At 46.9% G+C, this 21,933-nt stretch overlaps 1 protein-coding gene across 6 annotated transcripts in view; it reads left to right on the forward strand.

The window, feature by feature from the left end:
• Nucleotides 1-21,933, forward strand: part of PLEKHA7 (pleckstrin homology domain containing A7) — a 233,297-nt gene that overhangs the window by 179,023 nt on the left and 32,341 nt on the right. For all 6 annotated transcript variants that reach the window (XR_009215695.1, XM_058446809.1, XM_058446810.1 and 3 more), the window contains 4 exons: nucleotides 6,748-7,218; nucleotides 14,144-14,666; nucleotides 15,203-15,289; nucleotides 18,333-18,386. Coding sequence is in view for 5 of the 6 variants with exons in the window: in XM_058446809.1 (XP_058302792.1) it covers nucleotides 6,748-7,218; nucleotides 14,144-14,666; nucleotides 15,203-15,289; nucleotides 18,333-18,386 (1,135 nt within the window). In the remaining variant the exon portion in view is untranslated. The remainder of the gene's footprint in view (nucleotides 1-6,747; nucleotides 7,219-14,143; nucleotides 14,667-15,202; nucleotides 15,290-18,332; nucleotides 18,387-21,933) is intronic.

The raw sequence follows: 21,933 nt of genomic DNA on the forward strand, positions 1-21,933 counted from the left end.
AAAGTGCTGGGATTACAGAAGTGGGCCACCATGCCCAGCCACTTTTATTACCTTTCATGAAAGAAAAATGTCTCTAGCTCTGTGGGTTTGTGTGATGATAAGAAGAGGTAGTAAAGTGCTTAGCTCAGAGTTTTGCATTTAGTAAGTGCTCAGTCAGTGATGGCTGCCGCTGCCAGATTCCTGTCCTTTATTAGAGTCCATTTATTATAGGTAATCCAGTAGTCGTGTGTGCCCTCAGCCTCTCTGGGCTCAGTCCCGAACTTGCAGAATTGTTACAGGGATTACAGGTTATCTGTGACAGATTCCTAGCACACAGTAGGGCCTAGCGTATGGTAACAATAACCAAGCCCTGGCCATTAAAAAAGTGTATCTCCCAGACCGGGACTCCTGGTTTCCCTGGGGAGATGGAAAGTAAGTGAGCATGGTATGTGCTAGAGCTTCAGGGTGGCTCAGGTTGAGCTGTGACTGGTGACATGGCTTACCCAGCTAGAAGAAAGAGAGAAGGATTCTCCAGGCAGGAATGAATAAAGTGAGGAGGGCTGGCAGGCCTAGAATAGCTTTATCCTCTTCTTAGTCTGGTTTGTCAATCCCTACAACTTTAAAAGGGACTTCGCCAATAGCTGCTCTACTGAGGCAGGAGGCAGCCTCAGCCTAGCATTCTGGTTGTTTTGTTTATTCTGCAGCCTCACTCTTCTCTGTGTGAGGGAGGCCTGAAGGATTGTGGAGGGTGTCATCAAAGCTGTAAATCCCTCTTGTTAATTTAGGCAAAGCACAGCATGAAAAGTAGCAGGCTATTCTCCCTCCATCCCAAGGGGGCTGCCCTATTTAACTCTGGGGAAAAGAAGAAACTAACTCCCTTCTCCATTTCTCCCTGGCTATCTCCTTCCTCAAATGCTAGGAACTCATTCAAAAGAGCGAGCCTGCCTTAGGGTGCTCCACATACTTTGGGCTCCTTTCTCTTCAGTCTTTTGTACAAGTCTATTGATTATGCCCAGAGTGGGTTCTGGCTTTTGAGCCCACCCTATTCCTGAGACTGCAGTTCAGTGCTCAGGACCCAGGATCTGTTAACACAGGCTGAGCTGGTTTCCCTTGGCAGGACTTTATCATCTGGCCTGGGTCAGATCCAACTCTCCAAGACTCTCAGTGGCCTGGGTTCTTGTTCTTGGGCTCCTAGTTTGGTCATTTAGGTAAGGTAAGCAGGGAGGGATCCTTCCAGTGGGATTACAACAGAAAGGCTGTGTTGGACATCAGGACTAAGGTTCAAGCCCCTACAAGCTGTCATTGCTCTTCCCATCTCAGTCTTTGAATGAGATTGAATGTGTGTGGGGTATGTGTGCATTTAGCATTAAGATAGAGGGAAATATTATTCCTCATTGCCTGATGAGATAAATGATTTGGAGGCAGAATAAAATAATAATCAGTGCATAGTTGCTTGGTGAGATCTGTTAACATTCAAGTTCTTGTGAAGAAAAGAAATGAGAGAAGTATCGCCAGTCTGAGGTATGTGCTCTTCCCACTTGCAAGGGAAAATAAGAATTTGCTCTAAACAGACAAATAGCATTCTGTGATATGCTAGAAATGCTGGGGCCCAACCCCAGTCAATGATAAGAGTAGCCCCTTGAACAGTTAGGGGTCATGTTTGGTTGCTAGAAACAGAACAACCCAATTTAGGGTGGCATAATCAAATTGGGTTTTAGTTTTCTCCCATAGCAGGAATCCAGGGATAGTCAATAGGTTGGTACAGTAGCACCGTGATGCAATCAGAGACATGGGCTCTTTATCACCTTCTACCCAGCTTTTAGCTGTGACTTGCATCCTTATTTTTATCACTTTGCAATTCAGCAAAGTCTAAATCCCAGGCAGGAAGAAGAGAAGGGTTAGCTAAGCTTGCCTTCTTGTAAAGACTTTCCTGGAGGACTCCACCTAGCAATTTATGCTTATATCTTATTGGCCAAAGCTATGTTATATGATCATCCTCAGCTACAAGGGAGGTTGGGAAATGTGTTTTGCTGGGTACATTGCCACTTTCAAAAATTGGAGCAAAGGAGGAGGGAATACCTTTGGGTAGTGAAGACATTTGAATTTGAGGGCATACTGTGTGCCAGACACTGTGCTATGCTGTTTCTGTGCACCGTTAATCCTCACAACAACCCAAGGAGACACTGTTATCCCATTTTACAGATGAGGAACTTGAGACTAGAGAGGTCACTTGCCCAAGGTCACACAGCTTATTTGTGGTGGAACCAGTTCTTGAATCTAGGTCCAACTGGTTCTAAAACCTGTGCCCGCTGTTATTTTCAAAAAGTGACACATATGGCCAAAATGGCCACTGAGTGTCAGGAATTTCCTGTTTTTGAACAGTGACTGGTTTCACATGTTCATGATCATAGCAATGACCTGCATGGGAACAGCAGCCCATCTGGGAAAGGCTTGTGTTGTCTTAGCTAAACATCTATGCTTTGCATGGCCAAGCTGCCTGAGTAATACAGTCATTGACAGCTGAGGGGTGCTTCATTCTTTCCCATCATTGTGCTAAATTGAGCATTGCAGATATGTTTTGTGACAAGTGTCACAAATTTGAGAGGTCATGTGGGAATGCAAGGAGACAGGGAGAATACCAAAAAACATTTTGACCTTAAAATCCGTAACTTAGTAAGTTAAATGTTTAGGTCTGGTAAGGTGGGGGAGTAGGGAATATTACTTTCACCTTTCTTACCTGCAGCCAGAGCATGAACATTTTGGGGACAAAGGTGCATCTTATGTAAGTCCCGGGAGCCATGGGAATAAGGAGCTGTTCATAACCCCAAAGTCTTCAGGGCTAGAAAACTGCCCAGTGGCAAGCTGACTACCATTCGCTTAGCTGCCCTCTAAAGCTTTGTTTTGTAATAAATGCTGGTATTAATCTAAAGGAAATGATTTATCATCCTCTGTCAAATTTATTTCCAGGAAGCACTGACATATATGGGAGTGTATATTCTCAAGTACATACTTAGTAAGGACTAAGAATTATGGTTAAATTAGCTCCAAGGTTAGAGAAGACTAACAGACTCCATGATTTGAGGGTCAGGTGTTTATGGAAACAGTATTCAATGTGGTTACCATAATTAAATTGGGCTTCAGGGTTGTCTGGCTTTGAAGGCAAAGGCTGTTTTCTCTACTACTCTCTTATACTCCCAGGTGCCTGTCCCAGTGGGGGCTGTATAGGTGCTTGGTAAATACATGGTGAATGGTTAGAGAAGGAGGAAAAATCCACATTACAATTGGTTGGACTGAGACATTGTGCCCACAATCTTTGGGTCCCAGAGTTGAAGAATCGTTCATTTCCTCTCAATTCTAATGTCATACACATAGGTGTCATATTTGTTTCACTATCTGGCTTTTATGACCAGCTACTCTTTATCTTTGGGGTGTGAATAACAAGGAGATATAATTACCTGGGTATCACAATTGGAGTAAACGCTTAGAAATACCAGAGCAAGTGAAACCAAAGCAGCATGCCAGATTCTAAAGCTTCAGTGACTTGGTCAGAGTGTGATCCAGAGGGCAGCCAGAGCCTTCATCATCTCCGAAGTAGCCTCAGCACATCCTCTATGGGTAGTTTCCTGGATGTGAGAAATAATAAAGAAAATAGGCCTGGCACAGTGGTTCATGCCTGTAATCCCAGCACTTCTGGAAGCTGAGGTGGGAGTATTGCTTGAGCTCAGGATTTCGAGACCAGCCTGGGCAACAAGAAAGACCTTGTCTCTACAAAAAAAAAAATTAAAAATTAGCCAGACATGGTGGTAGGTGCCTGTGGTACCAGTTACACAGGAGTCAGAGGTGGAAGGATCACTTGATCCCAGGAGGTTGAGGCTATGGTGAGCTCTGTTCATGCCAGTGCGTTCCAGCCTTGGTGACAGAGTAGGACCCTGTATCAAAAAAAGAAAAAAAAAAGAATGGCCAACTTATGCGACTTGAGGACTGTTGGTTCAGGTTACACTAATCTAGTTATGGAGGCTTAAAGGGAGAAAAGAAAGACAAAGCTAAAACCTATCGTGTGAAAAAAAGAAAAAAGAAAAAAAAAACCTGTCATATGTACATTGTGGAACAGAGTTGTCCCTTTATAAACTTACAGTAATAATTACTTTTTCTTTTTTGAGGTGGAGTCTTGCTCTGTTGCCCATTGCGCAGTGGTGCAATCTCAGCTCACTGCAACCTCTGCCTCCCAGGTTCAAGCGATTCTCCTGCCTCAGCCTCCTGAGTAGCTGGGACTACAGGTGCACACCACCATGCCCAGCTAATTTTTGTATTTTTAGTAGAGATGGAGTTTCACCATGTTGGTCGGGCTGGTCTCGAACCCCCGACCTCAGGTGATTCACCTCCCTCAGCATGCCACTGTGCTCGGCTGAATTACTTTTTCTCTAAGTATGGGCTCCTGAATATTTCCCATATTTTCCTCCTACTGGAATTTGTAGAGCCACTGAATGTTAACAATGGACAGACTCTCACTCATTACCATCTCAATATGTCATTGTAAAATGATTTAATAGGCAGGACCCCTTCCAGTATAAGTAGCAGAAACCAAACTCTAACAACTGAAAAAGGGAATTTAGACCCGGCAGGGTGGCTCACGCTTGTAATCCTAAAACTTTGGGGGCCTGAGGCAGGTGGATCACTTGAACCCAGGAGTTTGAGACCAGCCTGGGCAACATAGCAAGACCCAGTCTCTACAAAATTTTTTTTTTAAATTACCAGAGCTAATTAAAACATGCATGCACCTGTAGTCCCAGCGACTCAGGAGGCTGAGGTGGGAGGATCACTTGAGCCCAGTAGATCAAGGCTGCAGTGAGCCGTGATCATGCCACTGCACTCCAGCCTGGGTGAGAGAGCAAGACGCTGTTAAAAAAAAAAAAAAGAAGAAGAAGGAATTTATTTTTATTTATTGACAACCAAAAAATCCAAAGAGATATCTGGTTTACATATGGTTAGATGTAGGAGCTTAAGCCAAGTTTTTAGGATTCTATGTTTCTCCATCTGCTTTCCTTTGTGTTAACTTCATTCTCAAGCAGTGCCTTCCCACATAGTTGCAGCAGCTCCAACCCAAATCCCAGGGCTAACTCTGGCCTGGAGTAGTCAACTCCTGAACCAGTCACTGAGACTGTGAAGCCTCAGCTGGACAGGGAGTCAGCAGCACCTGAACCACCTGGACTGAGGGTAGGAGAAAGTGATCCCCAAATGAAAATTGAAATGCTGTTATCAGAAGGGCAGTGGATACAGTGTGGGGGTTGGAGAGGAAAGATGTCCTCTGTTGGATAAAAGGAGTTCCAAAGATGCATTATTTTTTTCCACAAAGCTTGGGGTTTCCATGGAAAAGATATTGGTACGTGAACAGCGAGAAGAATGATTGCTTTTCTCAGTTCTCCCTGTATATTAGTCCATTCTCACACCGCTGTAAAGAACGGCCTGAGAATGGATAATTTATAAAGGAAAGAGGTTTAATTGACTCACAGTTCCACATGGCTGGGGAGGCCTCAAGAAACTTAACAATCATGGTGGAAGGGAAAGCAAACATGTCCTTCTTTGCATGATGGCAGGAAGGAGAATTGCCAAGCAAAAAGAGAAAAGCCGCTTCTAAAACCATCAGATCTCATGAGAAGGCACCCACCTTCGGGAGAACAGCATGAGGATAACCTCCCTCATGATTCAATTTCCTCCCACCAGGTCCTTCCCAGGACACTTGGGGATTATGGGAACTACAGTTCAAGATGAGATTTGGGTGGGGACACAGCCAAACCATATCACTCTGCCTAAGTTAAAGGTAACAGACCCACACACAGTGAGAAGCAGAGCCCACGTGGAGGGTTGTATTTTCATGTTATATTGACATTCTAACTAGCTCTCAGGGTGAGTTGATTCTGCCCTGAATCTGTTGATTATTGATAGCTGAGGTTCTGAAGTTGTTGCAAAGACACCTGGGGTGTGGCCACCGAGATGTAAATGCAGTAGCATTTCTATTATATACTCTCATGTTGAGATGAAAATGCCTCTGGCTTGGCCATTTTGAGTGATGGATCTTAAGGCTAGGACCTTTTTTTTTTTTTTTTTTCACCATGGTGTATAGAGGTTGCTGTGCCCATTCTCTATTCGCCATCTTTGAAGAGTGTTAATTATGCTATCATTTGTACTTTGGGCTGTGTTAGACAGCAGTGGGAGGGATCCTGAGCTCAGGAGCCTTCCATTTAAGCCCCAAATGGACAAATTGCAAAAGGAAAAGGCAAGATCAGTAGCACAGAGTAGAATGGGAGCACAGGAGTGCTCTTCATGGGAATGTCACATGTATAATTTATTCATTCTCTCTTGCAGTAGTAGTTACGGAGTGCCTATTCTATACCAGTCATTGTGTAGAAGTTCTGGGCATATGATGATCAGCCAGGTGGGCCACTGGCCAAAAAGAACTCATAGTTTATTTGGGAGCTAGATGAGTAAACAAAGTTATGGTTCAGTGCGATTAGTGTGACAGTGGGGTCAGCATAAGATCCTATTCTAAATTGGAAGTGTATGTCAGGGTGGCTTCCTGGAGGAGGTGGTGTTTAAGCCAGATCCCCAAAGGAACAGAAGTTAGGCAGGCAGAGTGAGGACATGAGCATGAAAGGTGTTCTGGGCAGAGGGAATAGCCTGTGCAAAGGCCTGCAGATGATTGAGTGTACAGTGCGTTTCATCATGGAGTCTTGGCTGTGGAGCAAACTGAATGTGCTGCTGTCATTGCAGGGACATGGAGAAGGTGGAGCGGCAGGCTGTCCCCCAGGCCAACCACACAGAGTCCTGTCACGAATGTGGCCGGGTGGGACCCGGACATACGAGAGATTGTCCTCATCATGGCCATGATGACATTGTCAACTTCGAGAGGCAGGAGCAGGAGGGAGAGCAGTACCGTTCCCAGAGGGACCCACTGGAGGGCAAGCGGGACCGGAGCAAGGCCAGGTCTCCGTACTCGCCAGCCGAAGAGGATGTCTTGTTTATGGATTTACCCAGTGGCCCAAGAGGCCAGCAGGCACAACCCCAACGGGCAGAGAAGAATGGAATGCTGCCTGCCTCATATGGCCCAGGAGAACAGAACGGGACTGGCGGGTACCAGCGGGCCTTTCCTCCCAGGACCAACCCTGAAAAACACAGCCAAAGGAAGAGCAATCTGGCCCAGGTGGAGCACTGGGCAAGGGCCCAGAAGGGAGACAGCAGGAGGTGAGTAATAGACTCAGGATCGCTGCTTATAACGAGTGCGATAATGTAGTGGCAATAGCTGTCATTTAGCCAGCACTTGCCGTGTAAGGGCGGCCTTAAACTCTTTACCACCATTACCTACGTAAATCCCTGTAACAACCCTGCAAGAAAGGGTGATATTCCTAACTTATAGACAGAAACTGAGGCTTGGAGAAGTGAAGGAACCTACCCACCGCACACAGGTGGTAAGGCCAGAGTTCAGTCCTGGGTCTGTGAGCCTCCAAGGCCCCCATGAGATTACACCAGAGTCTGTTCGGCTCCTCAGAGAGAATGCCTTGAGACATTCAGCATGTAAATGATAACCGATCTTCTCCTCTTGTGCTGCTACTTCTCTACATCCAAGAAATGTTTATAGAAACTAGAGTAAATACAGATTCATTTTTAATTCCACGCACATACAGAAGTGCGTAGGCACTGTTGACATTGGGCTTTATCAGACCCATTCCTTCAAGAAGTTTTTAATTATTTAGAAGGCATGCATCTCTTGCTATTTGCCAAGCACTGTCTGTATTTTATTATAATTTCAGATTAATTAGGACACATTTCTGAATGTGAAGAATTCAGGGTCACTAGCTTCCCTGTTGTCCCCAGAAGCCACTGTGCTTTGTCTTCATTATGAAAGACGTGACAGATTCCCCTCACTATTTTCAGGCTTCTAAACAAATCACTGACAAAAGAGGAGATAGCAAAGCCAATGTGCGTTCAGAGAGCTCCCCAGGGATTGCAGTGGATGCGCCAGCATCCAGACCAAGTCTGCCACAGGCCTGATAACATGCTCTGAAAGGCCACACTTCATTATTCCTGTTGGCCAGGCCCAGAGTTTCTACCTGTGGACTCTGGAGGTGGTCAGTGCTTCTAGGGGAATAGCCTAGTCCTGTTTTCAAGTATGTGGGTGTGTTATGCATATGTAGGTTGCTGTAACCTCTTTAATCTGGTCCAGCTGGGCAGTTGTGAGAGTGGATGGTGGATAAATCACAATGGAGCCTTCCTAAGTAACTGATAGACATTGTTGTGGATCAGACTAGAAGAGAAGGCCTGTTGTGCTGTAGCTAAGACACCTTCCCATTCCCAACTGAGAATAACGAGGTGTCATTCCTGTTTGTGCACATTTTGTGTCTTATTAATAAAACAGAAAGCTACTGTCTGAGGACACAGGGAAGGGAAGCTGCTCTTCTTGGTGCTGGCCTAAGTAGGCCCCTGGTAGGTGGTTGTAAGATGACCTTACTGCTGAGTGAGGTTGGAAAGTTGGCAGGGGTAAGGTAATGTAGGTCCTCCTACTCCAAAGTAAGGCATTTGAATTTTATTTGAAAAAGCAATAGGGAACCACTGGAAGGTTTAAACAGGTAAGTGATGTGATCTGATGAATATTTCACAAAGAAGGTAAGAGCCTAGGAAGGAAGCTATTGCAGTAGTCCAGGAGGGTGACAATGGAAATAGGATGAATAAACCAATTTGAGACACATTTTGGAGGTTGAAACAGTGACACTTGTAAGTGAATTCGAATGCAGGATGAGGGAAACAACAAGGATGATGTCTGGAATTTTAAAAACTTTGTTTAATTTTTGTGGGTACATGGTAGGTGCATGTGTTTATGGGTACATGAGATCTTTTGATACAGGCATGCAATGCATAATAATCACATCAGGGTAACTGGGGTGTCATCACCTCGGGCATTTATCATTTCTTTGTGTTATAAACATTTCAGTTATACCCTTTTAGTTATTTTTTATTTTTTAAATTAAAATAAAGATGTAATCTTGCTATGTTGACCAGGCTGGATTCGAACTCCTGGCCTCAAGCAATCCTCCCATCTTGGCCTCCCAAAGTGCTGAGATTATAGGCATGACCCACTGCACCTGACCCCTTTTAGTTATTTTTAAATGTACAATAAATTATTGTTGACTATAATCATCCTGTTATCAAACACTAGCTCTTATTGATTCTAACTGTATTTTTGTACCCATTAAGCATCCCTACTCCCCCCTGCCCACTACCCTTCCCAGCCTCTGGTAACCATCATTCTACTCTCTATCTTCATGAGTTCAATTTTTTTAATTTTTAGCTCCCACAAATGAGTGAGAACATGCAAAGTTTGCCTTTCTTTGCCTGGCTTATTTCACTTAACGTAATGTCCTCCAGTTCCATCTATGTTGTTGCAAATGACAGGATGTCATTCTTTTTTGTGGCTGAACAGTACTCCATTGAGTATAAATACCACATTTTGTTTATCCGTTCATCTGTTGATGGACACTTAGGTTGCTTCCAAATCTTGGCTGTTGTGAATAATGCTACAGTAAACAGATCTATAGAATTTTGACTTGAGCAACTGGATGGTTACTGAGATAGGGAAGGGTAAGGAAGGAACAAGTTGGGGGAAATCAGGATTTCCGTTTTGGATGTGTAAGTAGGGAGTTGGAGTTCTGGACATGGGTGGAGTTGGAGTTAGCATTCAGGTTTGGCTTGGTTAATAGGTAGATATGGTGCTGTGCAGTAGATACAAGCATAGGTAAGAGACATGAGCTTGGCGAGGAATGTGGTACTTTTGGAGTATCCAGGTAGAGATGATCAGGAGGCTATAGGGAATGTGGGTAGAGTCTGTAGAGGGATTCTAGAGTCATTGCCTTAGAGATGGTAACTAATGCCCTGGCAGTAGTTGAGATTACCCAGGGTGGAATGCTTACAGCCATGTTCCTTAATCCTGTCTGCATGATTTGATCATTTGAGGCCCAACGCCAGAGATTTTGATGTAGTTGATCTTGGGTGAGGTCAAGGCGTCAGTATGTTTTAAAAGCTCCTTAGGTTGACCAGGTATGGTGGTTGATACCTGTAATCCCAGCACTTTGGGAGGCCGAGGTGGTAGGATCGCTTGAGTCCAGAAGTTTGAAACCAACCTGGGCAACATAGCAAGACACCATCTCTACCAAAAAAATTTTTTTTGTTTTTTAAATTATGTGGATGTGGTGGCATGCACCTGTGGTCCCAGCTACTTGGGAGGCTAAGGTGGGATAATCACTTAAGCCCACGAGTTCAAGGCTGCAATGAGTTATGATTGTACCACTGCACTCCAGCCTGGATGATAGAGCAAAAACCTGTCTCCAAAAAATAAATAAATAAATAAATAAATAAATAAATAAATAAATAAATAAATAAATAAATAAAAAAAACATACATACATACATACAACTCCCTAGGTGATTCCAGTGCATGTCCACAGTCAAGAAACTGTTGCTAGTCTGCACATTGGAATCACCTGGAGAGTTTTAACATTTGGTGAGGCCTTGGTCCCCTGCGCAGAAATCTGACTCCATTGGTCTGGGTTACAGCCTGGACATAAGGGTTTTAGGAAGCACATTTTCCCCCATCCCTCCTCCCCCAGTGATCTAATGTGCAGCCAAAATGGCAGACTATGTGTAAATGGAGGGTACAGATTAGAGGATGAGCTTAGGGGGCAGTGGGGAGGTGAGGGTGGACTCTGACCTTCCAGGCACTGTAGGCAGGCAAGGGTAGTGAGCTGCAGAGCCAGCCAGGAAGGGCATATGGGTGGGAGCACAGCTCTGAAATGCTTTGCATAGTTTGCATTTTGCTTCTGGCAGAATGAACAATGGTTAGTCAAGTCCTGAACTCCCCAGGAGAAGCCTCCAGCCTGGTTTCTGCCACCGCTACCACCTCTGTTTTGAGGATTCAGGCACTGCCCCGTCTCAGAGGCACATTTGTGTCTAACTTTGGGAGATCGACAGCAAACCCTGCCACCTAGTGGCAGGCCGACTCACTTGGCAGGCACGACAAGCAGGTTGAAGAGATCTTAAAATTATCTCCTGCAATGACAAAGATAGCTTTATTTGAATGACAACTATTTCAAATCCTCACAGCAATTTTCTAAGTGGTTCTTACTATCCCCGTTTTGTAATAAGGAAAGTGAGACTTAGAGGGCTTGGATGATACTTGCCTGAGGTCATATAGCTAAAGTGATTAAATGAGTTGAGTTTTAAAACAATTAGAACAGTTTCTCAAACTTTACAGAGCACCAGAATCTCCTGGAGGGCTTGTTAAGACACTGATGCCTGGGTGCCATCCCCAGAGTTTCTGATTAGGTAGGTCTGAGGTGGGGCTGATAACCAGCATTTTAAAAATATATCTTATTTTTAATTGATAAATAATAATTATATGTATGGGGTAGATGTGATGTTTTAATATATGTATACATTATGAAATGATTACATCAAACCAGTTGACATATTCATCACCTTACCTGCTTATCCTTTTTGGTGGTAAGAACATTTAATATCTACTTTTAGTAATTTTGAAATATACATTATTATTTACCATTGTCACCATGCTGTGCAGTAGGTCACCAGAACTTATTCCTCCTAACTGAAACTTTGTACCCTTTGACCAACAGCTCTTCTTCCATCTCTCATCTCCCTCCCAAAACTTCTGGTAACCACCTCTCCACTCTGTTCTTCTATGAGTTTGACCTTTTTAGATCCCACATATAAGTGAGGTCATACACGGTATTTGTCTTTCCATGCCTGGCTTATTTCATTAACCTGCATTTCTAACAAGTCCCCAGGTGGTGCTGATGCTGGTGGCACACAGGCCACACTTTGAGTAGTGTTGGCTTGGAACAATGTCTGGCATAATATCAGCACCAAATAAATGTTAGATAAAATTGATAGGTGAAGGCAGAGTCAGAATTGACCTCAAGCCTGTCTGACTCTAAAACTTGTTCTCTTTTTGCAACATCATGCTGCCTCTCAGGCTTAGTAGAATTCCATACTTTGTCCCTTGCTTAATTTTTTTTCCTTCTCACAAAATAAGTTGGAGACTGCGCGCGGTGGCTCACGCCTGTAATCCCAGCACTTTGGTAGGCTGAGGGGGGCAGATCACTTGAGGCCAGGAGTTCAAGACCAGCCTGGCTGACATGGTGAAACCTCGTCTCTACTAAAAATACAAAAATTAGCCAGGCGTGGTGGTGCACACCTGTAGTCCCAGCTACTCAGGAGGCTGAGGCAGGAGAATCCCTTGAACTTGGGAGGCGGAGGTTGCGGTGAGCCAAGATTGCACCACTGCACTCCAGCCTGGGCAAAAGAGTGAGACTCCAGAAGAAAATAAGATGGCGGCCGGGCATGGTGGCTCATGCCTGTAATCCCAACACTTTGGGAGGCCGAGACGGTCAGATCACAAGGTCAGGAGATTGAGACCATCCTGGCTAACACAGTGAAATCCTGTCTTTACTAAAAATACAAAAAATTAGCCGGGTGTGATGGCACACACCTGTAGTCCCAGCTACTCAGGAGGCTGAGGCAGGAGAATCACTTGAACCTGGGAGGTGAAGGTTGCAGTGAGCGGAGATTGCACCACTGCACTCCAGCCTGGGCAAAAGAGCAAGACTCTCTCAAAAAAGAAAAAAAAAAAGAAAGAAAATAAGATGGCTAGTTGGTAGTAGTTTTTGAAGTCATATCCAGTTTTGTGTGCTGGAGTGTTTATTGAAGGGCTAATTACGCACAGGACTTTCTTAGACTGTGGACAATACCACGGTGTGAAACACAGTTCCTGTCTTTCAAGAAATTTTCACCTTGGCCTGGGAAAACATGCCTTGCAAGTATGAAAAGATCACATCAATATAGGACCTTGGAAAAGTTACAGGCAGTGTGATGACTAGGTCAAACAGAGCTGGATCACTGAGGGCTATGGCACTGCAGAAGGTCCATGTGGGGAAGGCATGAGCCAGCATCCTAGAGAATGAGTAAGACTTGGGTAAATAGAGCAAGGGGAGAATCCAGGCAGGGGGAGGGAAGAACAGTGTTATAAGAATAAGAAGGGCAGGAAGGGTACACACGTTAGTGAAGGACCTTCTGTGTATCAGATGTGGAGGTTGCATTTCCTAACCTGTCTCATTGATTCCTCAGAAGAGCCTTATGAGGCAAGTAATACTGTCCTCATGTTACAAGTAAGGAAACGGAAGTTCAGAGCAGTCAGGTGAGCTGCCTAGGGTCACAAAGCCAGCAAGTGTCAAGCTTGGCTTCAAACCCAGGTTAGACTCCTTTTCCTTTTTCTGCCGCAAGATGTTGCTCAGGTGTGGAGGAGGCTGGGACGGGACTAGAGTGAGGCTGACTGTCAGGCACCAGCAGGTGTAGGGGTGACCCTGAGATGGTGTACTTCCTTCAGTTTGGGGCCCTCAGCATTTGGTGTGGCCTTGGTAGGAAGAGCAGTGAGAAAACAGCAGGCCTGCAAGGTGGGTGTTGAGGTCAGCTGCTAGCGAGCTGTGAGTACCAGGCTGAGGAGTTTAGACTTTATTTCCAAGTGACAAGGAGCCATGGAAGTTTTTGCAGCAAGGAACTGATATGATCAGAGCACTTGACTGTGGACAAAGTGGAAACCCATTAGGAGCATCTCAAAGTTGTCTGGAGGGACATAACTAATCAGTATCTGGACTAGAAGAGTCCAGAAAAAAGAGAACTGATGCCAGCCACTTCCTTTATGAACCTCTAGAACTTGGTGGTAAGGATACCAGGCAGAAAGAAAATCTTGGTAACCTGGAGAATTGTGAGGCCTTTCCTATAAATATGCATAGCCATTGAAAGAGCTGACTGCTGGCAGAGGAGAGAGAAGGAAAAGCCAGGTTTAATCACATTGCACTCCAAGTGATGGGCATGGGGTAGCCAAGTTGTCTTGGCAGAGGACGTTGACAGAGAAAAATGGTTTTGGAGTCGTCTGCAAAAAGGGGAAGTGACTGAAGTCCTGGATGTCGGCCTTGATCATTCTTTTGAGGTTCTTACAGGACTCTCCCACATGCCCAGCTTTGTGGGTTTACTTAGATATGTTCCCCAAAGCCTGGCAGAACCCTCGCTTGGTTGCCTGACCCGTTCTTACCCTTTCTCCTCAGTCTTCCCTTGGACCAGACGCTTCCTCGCCAGGGTCCTGGCCAATCCCTGTCCTTCCCAGAAAACTACCAGACTCTTCCCAAGAGCACCCGACACCCCTCGGGGGGCTCCTCGCCACCTCCCCGAAACCTGCCAAGTGACTACAAGTATGCGCAGGACCGAGCCAGCCACCTGAAGATGTCGAGTGAAGAGCGCCGGGCGCACCGGGATGGCACCGTGTGGCAGCTCTACGAGTGGCAGCAGCGCCAGCAGTTCCGGCACGGCAGCCCCACGGCGCCTATCTGCCTTGGCTCCCCAGAGTTCACCGACCAGGGCCGGAGCAGGAGCATGCTAGAGGTGCCCCGCTCCATCTCTGTGCCTCCATCTCCCTCAGACATCCCTCCCCCGGGACCCCCAAGGGTCTTCCCACCCCGGCGCCCACACACACCAGCAGAGCGAGTCACAGTGAAGCCACCGGACCAGAGGAGGAGTGTGGACATCTCGCTGGGGGATTCTCCAAGGAAGGCACGGGGCCACGCTGTCAAGGTGAGGCTCGGGAAGCTCTGCCAGGCTGCTGGGTCAGCATGAGGGTGCCAGGAGCTTTGCCTGGTTTGAACACAAATTTGAGTAGTTTGGGATAATAATGATAGCTAATACTTAGGCAGTACATTTTAATAATAGATGCCAGGCACAGTTTCCAAAGGCTTCGCTTTAACTTCTCACCACAACCCTGTGAGGTAGGTGCTATGTTTATGCCCATTTCAAAGATGAGCACTCTGAGGCGCTGAGAGACAAAGTAACTTGCATAGGGTCACACAACTACAAGTCAGCTTCCTTGCATCTTGAAAGGTAGGAAAAGACAACTGTGTCCAGTCAGTTAAATTATAACAACCCAGCTTAAGTTTTCACTTTCCAAGGGGCTTTCACAGTTTAGTGTTCTAACCCTGAGAGCGAGATGTGTATGCTCATTTCATAGATGAGGAGTCTGGGACTCAGAGGGGACATGGCATGGGGCGGGCTGCCCTGGGAGTGAGTGGCAGAGGTTTGGGCTCCACTGTGACGTCTTGTCTCCCCACTTGCAGAACTCATCTCATGTGGACCGACGCTCCATGCCCTCCATGGGTTACATGACCCACACCGTCAGCGCTCCCAGTTTACATGGAAAATCGGTAAGGTGAATGACAAGACATAGCCTGCAAAGCCTTATCTCATCAACATTTCCTTCCTCAGAGTTAGTACAATGAAGTCAAGAGGGCAGCTATCAACCCCCATATTAGAGATGAGGAAACTGAGGCTCAGAGAAGTCGAATGACTTGCTTAGGGTCACCTGGCTGTCACTGGGTCCCCAGTGAAGGGGAAGAGCTTGTCGGGGAAATGTAGGGGAATGTTAGGCTTATCTCCTCTTTCAAGTTGAATTTTGCCAGAAACATTTTCCAGCTACCCACCTTTTTCCGCAGGCAGTGCCTCTCCTTTCTTCCCTGATCTTTGATTAGTTAACTAGTTAACTCTAACTTCAAAGCTCAAGTCTGAGACCAGTCATGGTGGTTCATACCTGTAATCCTACCACTTTGGGAGGCCGAGGTGGGTAGATCACTTGAGGCCAGGAGTTCAAGACCAGCCTAGCAAACATGGCGAAACCCTGTCTCTCCTAAAAATACAAAAATTAGCTGGGTGTGGTGGTGCACTCCTGTGATCCCAGCTATTCGGAAGGCTGAGATATGAGAACTCAGGAGGTGGAGTTTGCAGTGAGCCGAGATCACACTGCTGCACTCCAGCCTGGGTGACAGAGCAAGACTGTCTCAAAGCAAAAGAAAAAAAAAAGCTTGGGTCTGGGTGAGGTTGCACTGTTGGTTGTTGCTTTCCTGAAAAAAACAACTTCCTGAAGCCCTTTTACTGCCAGTGCCTTTATTTGTCCTAATGACAGAATTAATGCAGTAATTGCTTAATGGTGTCACATCAGTGCTGTCCTGGCACTGACACCGGGGTGAAGAGCATAATTCTAGCAGTGTGCTCCTGCAGTGCTAACTTCCTTGTGCACATCTGCATTCCTTCCTTCCTACACATCTGCAGCTGGAGGAGCTCTCGTTGCTTCTCACCCGGTTAAGGCGGCACCAGGCCAAGTTGGCCAGTGTGCGAAATTTCGCCATCGGCCAGTTACTGCAGCACCAGCTGACCTTTCCCACCTGCCAGGTCAGCACTGGTGGGCTCCTCTCAGGGCCAGGGGCAGGGAGTGACATGCTGGCTCGCGTTTGCTTGTGCCCGTGTTCTGGTCTGTCTCTGCTGTCTGGCTCTCCTGTCTGGCTCTCCTGTGTTCGCTGCCTGTTTGCTTCTGGATGCTACTGCCAGACACACTGTGGTGTTGGAGGCTGAGCCTACCCTTCTGGCACTGGGGAGGGGGGCTGCATGTGGTGTAGGGGCCCTAAACTGTCGCTTCTCTGGCTGTAAGTAGTGACTGCCAGGCTGGTGTGTGGTCACGTTCAAAGGGCTGTGCTGGCTGACAGCCTTGTTGCCCCTGTGGCCACTGCTTGGGATGTGGAAAGGCACATATGCGTCAGCCTGGAGGGAGATGCAGGGCGCCCTCTCTTATCTGGATGGTGCCCTGCTGCCTCACAGAGTGTCTTCTCATCTCATATCTTGCTGAACCTCACAGTAAGCTGGAAGAGGTTAGGTAGGAGAGGAGTAAGGACCACACACAAGGCAAGTGGAACCAGAAGGGGAAGTGACTTGCTCAGGATCCCTCAGCTAGAAGCATGCAGGCTGCAGCCAAAATCCAAGGCCTGCATGACACAATGTTCTAAACTGTTGCAAGAACATTGGGCTTCGCAGGCAAGCTTCTCAAGGACTGGCTAGGGGGCTGCCCTTCCGGGTATCTTGAGCAAAAGGATTAAAGAAAAGGATCCCTCCCTGAGGTTGTCCTCAGGCAAAAATAGGTTCAGCCAATGAGGCTGGTCCTCCAGGCTGTACAGAGGTAGGCAGGGGACAGATGAGGAAAGTGACAGGACTGTTACCTTCATTCCTTGTTCTGTTTTAGTGAGTTTTGAGAGATTTAGGAAATGTATTCAGAAAAATGAATGTCAGTGAAAAACTATCATCAGTTGTGAATCTAGGTGATCTTGAATAACCTCCTTCTGTTCTGTCTTACTCCTATGGCAAGTGTGTAGTGACTGAGCTTTTGAGAAGTGTGGATGGGTAAGAGGTTAATTTAGGGACACAAGACCTTGCAAGCCACTAGTGCCCCTGACAGTTGTCCTTCAGGCATTCCCACGCATAAGAGCCCTGCCTCAACTCTTCGTGTGGTTTGTCTGTGTGACTGTCTTACCTCAGAGCTGTAAGCAAGGGCCACACCTGCCTCGGCCCTGGCTTGCTTGGCTGTGACCCTCTTAGTCTGCTGAGAAGATGGTGCCTGGATTATTTTTCTTTCACAGCTTTCACAGCTCCTCTGCCTCACAGTTAGCTTCTGTGATCTGCTACATGGGAAAGCACGAGTTTTGGGAAATTAAAGAGTCTTTTCCTTATTTTCACTGTTTCTGGTAATTATACTGAAGAACTTGATAGATTGTCAGAGATGCCACAAGCAGATAGGTCTGACCTTGCACCTGCCCCAGTTAGCTCCTGACATGGCTACATTGGCTCCCTGCTGAGCAAAAAGAACCAAACTTGCAGGAAATTTCCAGCAGTTGCTGGTGGTTATCATTCTGGAAACCAAGGTCATACTGGGACCTCCTGGGTCACCCAGGCCATCTCCCTGCCTCTTCTAGGCATCTCCTGACACCAGTGAGCTTCATCTTCATGCATGTGAAGTGATCCAGACCAAAGGTTTGATGGATGGAATTGGAGCGATGATGACTGATGCGCTCTAGCTCAGGTGTGGCATGTGCTCCTCCAGGTGGACCTCCCAGGTCTATCTTGGGAGCACAGCACTGCCTCAGCTGCCCTAGCCCCGGGGTAGGATCCTCCCTGCCAAACTCTTCCGCGAGCCAGTGGGGGACAAGCTGACTTTCCCCACAGTGACCTGTAAGATCCGCCTTGCTGAAAGACGGCTCTCAGCTGCACCGAGACATTTGTGCTTCCTCTGTGGCCCCTGATGTGTTGGTCTGCTGTGGTTCCTTGTTCCCAAAGCTGCACAATGTAAATAATTCACATGTGAAACCTTGAGTTATGGAAACTCTTGGTGTTCGTAACTGTGTTTTTCCCTCTCTGCTTCATTTGAAGGCTGATGATACCTACCTCCAGCTGAAGAAAGACCTGGAATACCTGGATCTAAAGGTAAGTGACATCAGGGTTCCTGCCTTCCTTGCATACTCACCTTTCCAAGAGTGTCACCTCACTGGAGCCAAGCTCAAAGCCAAGAGTGTCACCTCACTGGAGCCAAGCCCAAAGCCAGGAGTGTCACCTCACTGGAACCAAGCCCAAAGCCAAGAGTGTCACCTCACTGGAGCCAAGCCCAAAGCCAGACAGGTCTTATCCAATCTGAATTCTAAATCAAGATGTCTCCCATCTTGAATCAGAAGAATTTTATTTCTTACAGACTCAAACTCTGCCTCTTTTCAGTTTCTTGTGAATTTTGTTGAGGTCCCTGGCTTACAGAATGAGGGCACGAGACTTCGATCTCTTTCTTCTCTTGGTCAGAACCAAAAGGTCCCTCCAAAAGCAACCAATTGCTTCTTCGGAGTCTCCAGTGGGGGCAGGGGTGTATATTTGGTTTACTAATGTGGGTTTTCAGCCACAAGTGGTGTGGTGGTTTCTTTGGTTCTGTTGCTAGGGGAGCAGGCTCCGCATGGAATCGCATGGCTTTGAGGCTCACCGTAGTCTCCCATCTCGGTTTAGAAGGTGAAGGCTGGGCCCCTCCCTGTAGGTGATAAGGCTTCAGGCTCTAAATTAGCTTTCTCAGCACAGAGAGAGCCAAGAAAGCTCCTGTAGAGAAGGCAAGAGGCATTCTGCCTGGAAGAGAGGCCTATTGTTCCCTTCCCACAGTTCTCTGAAAGCTCCCACTGTGAAAAGCACTTCTTACGCCTGAGTCATGAAATAGACTAGAGGAATGTGACCTTTAGTCAGCTGTGGGTCTGAAAAGGTGGGTGAGGGGCCATGAGACACTCAGGTGACTGCCACGAGGGGCGGTGTGCCTCCCTACAGTCTCCAGTGTACCTGGCTTGGGATATTTTTAACTTGGGGATCTTCATCCAGCCTCATAGAAGCAGGTGTATGAACATCAGGTCCTAAGGAAGAAGATGGAAAGGGGGTCTCCCCGCAATGAAAGGAGATCAGGGCTTTTGATTAGAAATCAACCAGTGCAATTCTGTGTCTGTTGAACACTTGCTGTGTACCCAGATGACATGGGGAGATGCAGAAAAAAAATTGAGTCTGTCTGGTCTTGAGATACTTCCAGATAGTCTTGGGTTGGTGAAAGAAATTAACCCCAAATAACAGACTCCTCTACAATGACTAGACAAAGATCTATTTGGCCTGGTTCTCAGAGCTGAGATGGTGAGAATCTCTGTGGGTTACAACACTGGAGAGGCTTCTGGGAGGAGGTGGCATGTGTTTGAAGCTTTGAAGAGCCAGGGGGGCTGGGGTTGGTTGAGATTTAAAGGGAAGGAACAGTGAGAGCCAAGGAGAGCGAGGGCACAGTGGTTGTGGCCAGGGCAGCAGAGGGGAGGTGGCGCTAGGTCATGCAGGCTTTTGACTCTATCCTAGGCTTTAGGAAGGAAGGTGGGTGCCATGAGCAAAAAGACCTGGCTTTAGCATGTGAGGAGAACAAGGAGCTTTCTCTCAAGGCCAGGATTGTCTAACTCACTTGACACTCAGGTCACACAGAGCTTGAGTGACTGCTCTAAGTATGGTGGTAATTCCTCAGGATTCAAAATGCTCAAGCATAGCTGTATGGACCAAATGTGGCAGCCCAGCCCATCCTCCTGCAGCCTGTGGGGACAGGCAGGGTTGTTCCCACCATGCCTATGGAGAGAGATCCACCAGCCCCCAGCCTCCATCTGCCCTGCGCAGCACCATATCCCCGTTCCTCAGCCTCCCTGACAGCCAGTCAGCAGCTGCCTGCACAGTTCTTGTCACCCCCAACCTAGGGCCCAACAGTCCACTCAGACATACCTATAGAGCACCCATAGTGCACCTGGGCCTATGGGAGAGGCCTGGCATGCCAGTAGCACAGGTGAGTATAAAACACAGGTATACCAGAGTGTTTAGTGCACGGGGCCAGAGAGAACTAAATGCGCCTGAACAAGAGCAGTAGGAAATAGCTGCCTTCTGGATCCTGTTTGTATGTGACAGTGGAAACTCACAGTTGGTCCTGGAGTGATGCTTGGCCTCAGGTTTGTTTTGTTCCAAGATCATAGAATTTCAGCTATGCGGGATTAAAGAGGGAGAAACTGAGCCACAGAATGGCACAGCAGAACTAAGAGTCCCTGCGTGTCGACTCCAACAGAAGCTTAATAACAATAGGGGGTTATAATGTGTGCCAGTCACTGCATTTTACTTCTATGAAGTTATTTTACCTCCAAAGTGGCCCTGTAAGGGAAGTGGTGGTATCATTTAATGGACCGTGACTCCGAAAGGCTAATGAGTTTCCCAAGCCTACACAGCATTTAGCGGGTGTCAGTATTTGGGTGCGGCTCTCACCCTAAAGCCCTTCATCACCTTGCCTCACATCCTCTCTTAAAATGCTGCTCTACCACTGTGTACCCAAAGGCCTTATGTTTTTATGGAGCTGAGCTTGGATTGTTATGCCAAGAAATATATTTGATGGGATAGAGAGAGGCAAGTTACATCCTTGGTGTGTTTTACTACCTAAGAGCTGCACATGATTAGAATGTTATCTAGTTATTGGACTTTCTGGAAGTTGTCATTGTTTGTCATGGAAAACAACTGTGCTGATATCAATATTCCCCTGGTCTTAGAGCTGCTACACCGGTTGCTAAGCTCCGCTCCAAGAACCAGTCCCCCAGCTGAACTGCACCAGCAGCCTGGAAGAGGCTTGGCTCACCAGCAACCACATGCGAGAAACAAGCTGGGTTTTGTGCCGAGTGTGTGTCATCAGTCTGACATGGCTGCCAGAAAGGCTGGCACCCCTGGCTTCCCTCAGAGGGGCAGGGGCCCAGATCAGGAGGCAGTAGGCCTGCTCTGCCCTGCTCAGACCCAGCTTGGGTTTAGGGTTCCAAGATGAGAGTCCCATTTCAGGATCCAGATGAAGGAAGGGCTGGAATCAGGGGAGAGGTATTGACGGCTTGCAGAACCATGGCTGGGTGTGTTAGGCGGGATGCTTTTGTTTGTAAGTATCTAAAACCCAAAGCAACCTGCTAAGTCGAAAAGGGAATATACTAATTCATGTAGCCAGGGGCCACATTCCCGGGGCTCGGCCACATTGTCACTCTTCTACTTTCCTTGTGTCAGACTTCTTCTTTCCTTTGGAACAAGGGCTGCCTCCACACGGGCAGGGAATGTGGCTTCCTGTAAGCCCAGATTCACTTCTTCCCTACTCAGTATTCCATGCAGTGAGGGAGGAGTTCCCTAATGGGACACACTGGGCGGAGAAGGGAAGCACAACAGCAGCTGGTACAGTTACAGTGCTGAATGATTGAAGGAGTTAGGGGCGATTCAGGAGAGGCATAGAGACAGCCTGTAAAACTCTGGTATGTCTCCATGTGTTTTCTGTGGACCTCAGGAGGGATTAAGACATGTGGATGGCAGCTACAAGTAGATAGGTTTTAATTTAGTAGAAGAAAGACTTTTCTAAAAGGGCCACCTCAGGTGGTGGTGAACTTCCTGTCACTAGGGTGCAACTGAGGCTCAATGAAACTGAGTG

This window comes from Hylobates moloch, unplaced genomic scaffold, assembly GCF_009828535.3.
Source record: "Hylobates moloch isolate HMO894 unplaced genomic scaffold, HMol_V3 SCAFFOLD_11, whole genome shotgun sequence".
In the NCBI taxonomy this organism is placed as follows: Eukaryota; Metazoa; Chordata; class Mammalia; order Primates; family Hylobatidae; genus Hylobates; species Hylobates moloch.